Genomic DNA, 4214 nt, shown 5'->3' on the forward strand with positions numbered 1-4214 from the left:
AGATTGGTTGTGTTGTTGAAGTTTCTTGTTGGTTGGGTGCATGTTTCCGGTTGTTATTTCGAGTTGTATCCGTTGTATATTAAGGGGTTTTATGATTCTAAGTGTTTGGGGCTGGAACCTTTGAAGTTAAGAAGGTTTAGAGTTGGAAAAACAAGGAGAAAAGTTGGGTTTTCGGGGAAAAAGGGCTGGTGCGTCGCGCCAGCCAGCGCCCCCCAAAAGGGGCTCTGAAGCCCAGCCCTTGGGGTGGCGCGCCTAGAAGAGCCCCAACCAAGCCCTTCTGAACTTTGTGGTCTGGCGCCCCGTGCCTCTCAGACCGCCAAGGACGCTAACCTTTCTCATTCATTCCCCACTTTTTCATACATGTTCCTTGGTAATGTACCTATGTTTTATAGTTGTTTTAAACACTGTACATCTAAAGATCCCGAATTCATCCATTAACATGAGATCATCACCCTCAAATCCGTACTCCAATTCGAGGAAAGTTACGATCAAAGTCAAGTGAAGTTAGAAGTCAAGTTTAGGAGTTAAGAAGCAAGTCAAAGCAAGTCCTTAAAGTTTTCAAGAGTCTTTATTAAACGTTTTAACTTCGTTTTTAAGGCTCAAGTTTCAAGTTAAGCCAAGAGTATAGAGTTGAGTTCATTTCTCAAAAGTTATTAGGGAACTATGTATTCCGAAAGAAGGTTCTAAATGTTTTTACATTGAGTAAGAAAGGAACTATGATTCCAAAAGAGCCTTTGGGCTAGTTTTTCAAGAAAAAGGAACATCAATTCCAAGTGAGCCTTTGGGCTAGATTTTGAGCAATTATCTCAAACTAAAGAAAGATATGTTTAAAACACTTATGAGCTAAAGTATTTTGGGAGTAGTATTGAGCACCGAATTGGGGACGCGAGTTCATATTTACTCAACTCTCCATAAGAACCATGTAGCCAAACATGGGAATTAACGGGTCATTCTTTTTAGATGATCACGTAAGATTAAGCTAGTGGATCCACTAAGTTAAGTAAGATCCTATATCACGGCAAGGTATAGGATGGTCCTTGGGCAACGTGAGGTAAAACATTGTATCATCACTAGGGCTCATAGCGGTGGTTGTCGGTTAAAGAATCTCCCACTAAAGTTATATTACTTTTATATAAGTAAGGTTGAGTTTGTTATTGTTTTATCCTTAACGAACTAAGTTGTTTACTTTGTTTTACAAGCATATATATATTGCATGTGTCTTATTGCTTTATATTGAGTTCGGTTATTCATGAGTCGAGCATAGCCAAGGTAGGAGTTCCTTTGTATTCCTTTCTAGCTTAAGTTGTTGTTTAGCTTTCCAGCTCGCATAATCGTACATTCAATGTACTGATGCCAGTTGGCCTGCATCTTATTATGATGCAGACACAGGTACCCAGGATCAGTATCCAGCACGCGTTGATCCAGCTGAGCACTCCAGAGTCAGTGGTGAGCCTCCCTGTTTTCCGGAGGACTCTGTTATTTTGTGTTCTTAGTTTTGTTTTGTTAGGATGTTGCGGGGTCTGTCCCAACATCCATCTCAGTATTTTAGAGGCTTCATAGACAGACTGTCAGTCAATTAGTATTGAGTCTCTCATCTATGTATATATGTAAATATTCTATTTTGAGACAAGAGTTGCCTTTTTGGCCAGATTTTATCAGTTAAGTTGTTTTATGACCCTTTCATTGCATGGAGTTATTCTGTTGAGTTAGGTTTCCGCTGAGTTAAGAAAGCCAGGCCAAGGATTCACTTGGGGCCAGCAATGGACTTCGAGTGCCGGTCCCGCCTAGGGTGTAGGCTCGGGGTGTGACACTAACCCCTTCAAGCCAAGTTCGATATCGGGAGTTCTACTTACCTGAATTTGATTCTGAAAAGCCTTAGGGACTCCTTAACACCTTAGCTAGAAGAAAATACAATCCAAGCTTAGACAATATCCCCAATTCCTCCCTAGATTGTCCTAGACCTGACTTTGCTCTGATTTCATCTTAGGCTGGCCTAACCTAAAATTTTCAAGTTACTATCTAAAAAGTTTTCTGAAAATCTTTCACTATTGGTCCATTCATAACAACAGAAAGTGGTCGTTACACTACACCAATCTCTATATTTCAATTACTTATTTTTTGTATTATTCATTATTTTACTATATCTAATTAGTTGATCCTCTTAACTTTAAACCTCACTTATAAAGGCTATATATCGATCTCTATATTTCAATTATTTATTTTATGTATTATTTATTACTTCCTCCGTTCATTTTTACTTATCACTGTTTGACTTGACACATCCATTAAGAAAAACAATTATTGATATTGGTATTTTATCAAACTATCCTTATTAAATGATGTTTAATATTAGGTCTTAAAAATAATTTTGAGAATAAGTATTTAATGTTAAGGTAAAAACATGAAAAAAATAATTGTCTTTTCTTGATATGTCTAAAGCGAAAGGAACGTTGTATGCTATTGCCAACCAGTTTGAAGATACAGGCAATAAAAGCAATTAGTAATTGTCAGATTACCAAATTTAGAAATCACCTCATTAAAGGGTAATTTCCAAGAAACAATCTCCAAGCATTAAAATTGATATCAAAAGCTATGCCATTATGCCAAGCTTTGGTGAGGTCAATGTTGTTTTGGTTGCCACCTGTGTAGAAATTAAACTCAATCTTATCAATTCTTCTTATTCTAGATCCGCCTTTGTCCAGTGCTTCAAATAATTTTTACCTAAACTATCTGAATGATTTAAAAAGACGATACAAAAAAATATGTAAATGAGAATTTTGCACAATGCATAAAAAGAGCTCAATATAGGAATGACATATTCAATTCAATTTAGCACCATACTGTTTTACATTTTTAAGCAAGAGTGAAAGAAGTTGCAGCATTTTCCACAAACTTTTTAGCTCCCTTGAACCATCTCTTGTCACCAGCTTGTGCTTTGCAAATATAAAGTTTGCCATCATTTACTGTGGCTCTGATTAATTGGTGCTTTCCACCTTCATCTCCATCAGCAGTTCTTATTAATACTGACAAGTAGTAATATTGTTTACCTCCACTGTTGCACTAGTGGCGGATCTATGAAGGGCTGTGGGGGTGCCACGCCACCCCCGAACTTCGACGGAAACTCTATACATACATAGGTATATATATATAATATTTATATAAATATAAAGTGTGCCACCCACAGAACAAAACTGGCTTGTGGTGCCACGGTAGGAGGGCAACTTTACAAGGCTGATGTTGCGGGTTCGAATCTCATTTGTACCTATTTTTTTGAGAAATGTGTTGCCACTGCATCTGATTCAAATCCACCCTGTAGTGTGCCAAATCTCATACCAACATATTACACATTATTTATTTATAAACGTATTTCACAGTAACATATCATACATTATTTATTTATGAAATCCAACGGGATAAACTAAAAACAGACAGATTAAATGTTACTGGCTTGTTATCAGAAATAACATTTTATACGACATTGACATTGACATTGACGAACTCTATCGATCAGCTTGGAATATTTCACATTTTACTAATTACTTAGATGAAAAGCAATCATTTTACTCTGTTCAATAGCTTAGACTACTCCGAAAACAACATTAGTACATGACTAGCTAAAGAAGCATTAATCATGATGAACTAAAAGAAGTAGTAATATACATAATAACTCACCTCTGAATCAGTTTTTCCAAAGTAAGCTTGTTTTCCAAGCAGATAATCCACCTGCACAGAACGCCAAATCGATGCTTGATCAAACAGAAGTCTTGCAGTTTTCAGTCAATTAAAGTGAAAAATGCATGCTGAGAGATCTAGAGATATTATCACTACTAAAAAAACAACGTTTAGCGATGGAATGCAGCGACGGAATATATTCCGTTGCTATATAACGACGGATTAACTACGGAATAAATATTTTGTCGCAATAATAATAAGCAATTTTTTTATTTATTATATAGCGACGGAATGGCGACGGATTGTATATTCCGTCAGTATTTATTAGCGCGAAAAGTTGGCGCCTTAATATTTCCTACGAATTTAACAACGAAAGGGCTGCGACAAATTGAATTAATTTTGAACGACGGATTAGCAACGGAAAATTCGTCGTTACAACTTTTAGTATTTATTTATAAATTTTATATTTTGTAGCGACAGAAAAATCCGTCGTTAGTTTCTATTCTAAATAAATCAAAGATGTTTGTTAGCGACGGAATTTA

The 4214-nt window shown here is 36.3% G+C and overlaps 2 protein-coding genes across 2 annotated transcripts in view; both read right to left on the reverse strand.

The window, feature by feature from the left end:
- Positions 1 to 2785: 2785 nt before the first annotated feature.
- LOC107061851 (putative oxygen-evolving enhancer protein 2-2) lies at positions 2786 to 3060 on the reverse strand (the record flags this gene model as incomplete). The annotated part of the gene is made up of 1 exon (XM_015311765.1): positions 2786 to 3060. A coding segment is annotated over one exon (207 nt), but the record flags the coding sequence as incomplete, so codon positions are not given.
- A 148-nt stretch (positions 3061 to 3208) lies between these two features.
- LOC102579555 (oxygen-evolving enhancer protein 2, chloroplastic-like) overlaps positions 3209 to 4214 on the reverse strand; it is a 7482-nt gene continuing 6476 nt past the window's right edge. Inside the window, exons 3-4 of the mRNA XM_015311775.1 lie at positions 3673 to 3723; positions 3209 to 3310 (exon numbers count right to left, since the gene is read on the reverse strand). Of these exons, the coding sequence (XP_015167261.1) occupies positions 3263 to 3310; positions 3673 to 3723 (99 nt within the window). The 3' untranslated portion in view covers positions 3209 to 3262. The remainder of the gene's footprint in view (positions 3311 to 3672; positions 3724 to 4214) is intronic.

The sequence above is a fragment of the Solanum tuberosum genome, unplaced genomic scaffold, assembly GCF_000226075.1.
Source record: "Solanum tuberosum cultivar DM 1-3 516 R44 unplaced genomic scaffold, SolTub_3.0 scf00175, whole genome shotgun sequence".
Classification (NCBI taxonomy): Eukaryota; Viridiplantae; Streptophyta; class Magnoliopsida; order Solanales; family Solanaceae; genus Solanum; species Solanum tuberosum.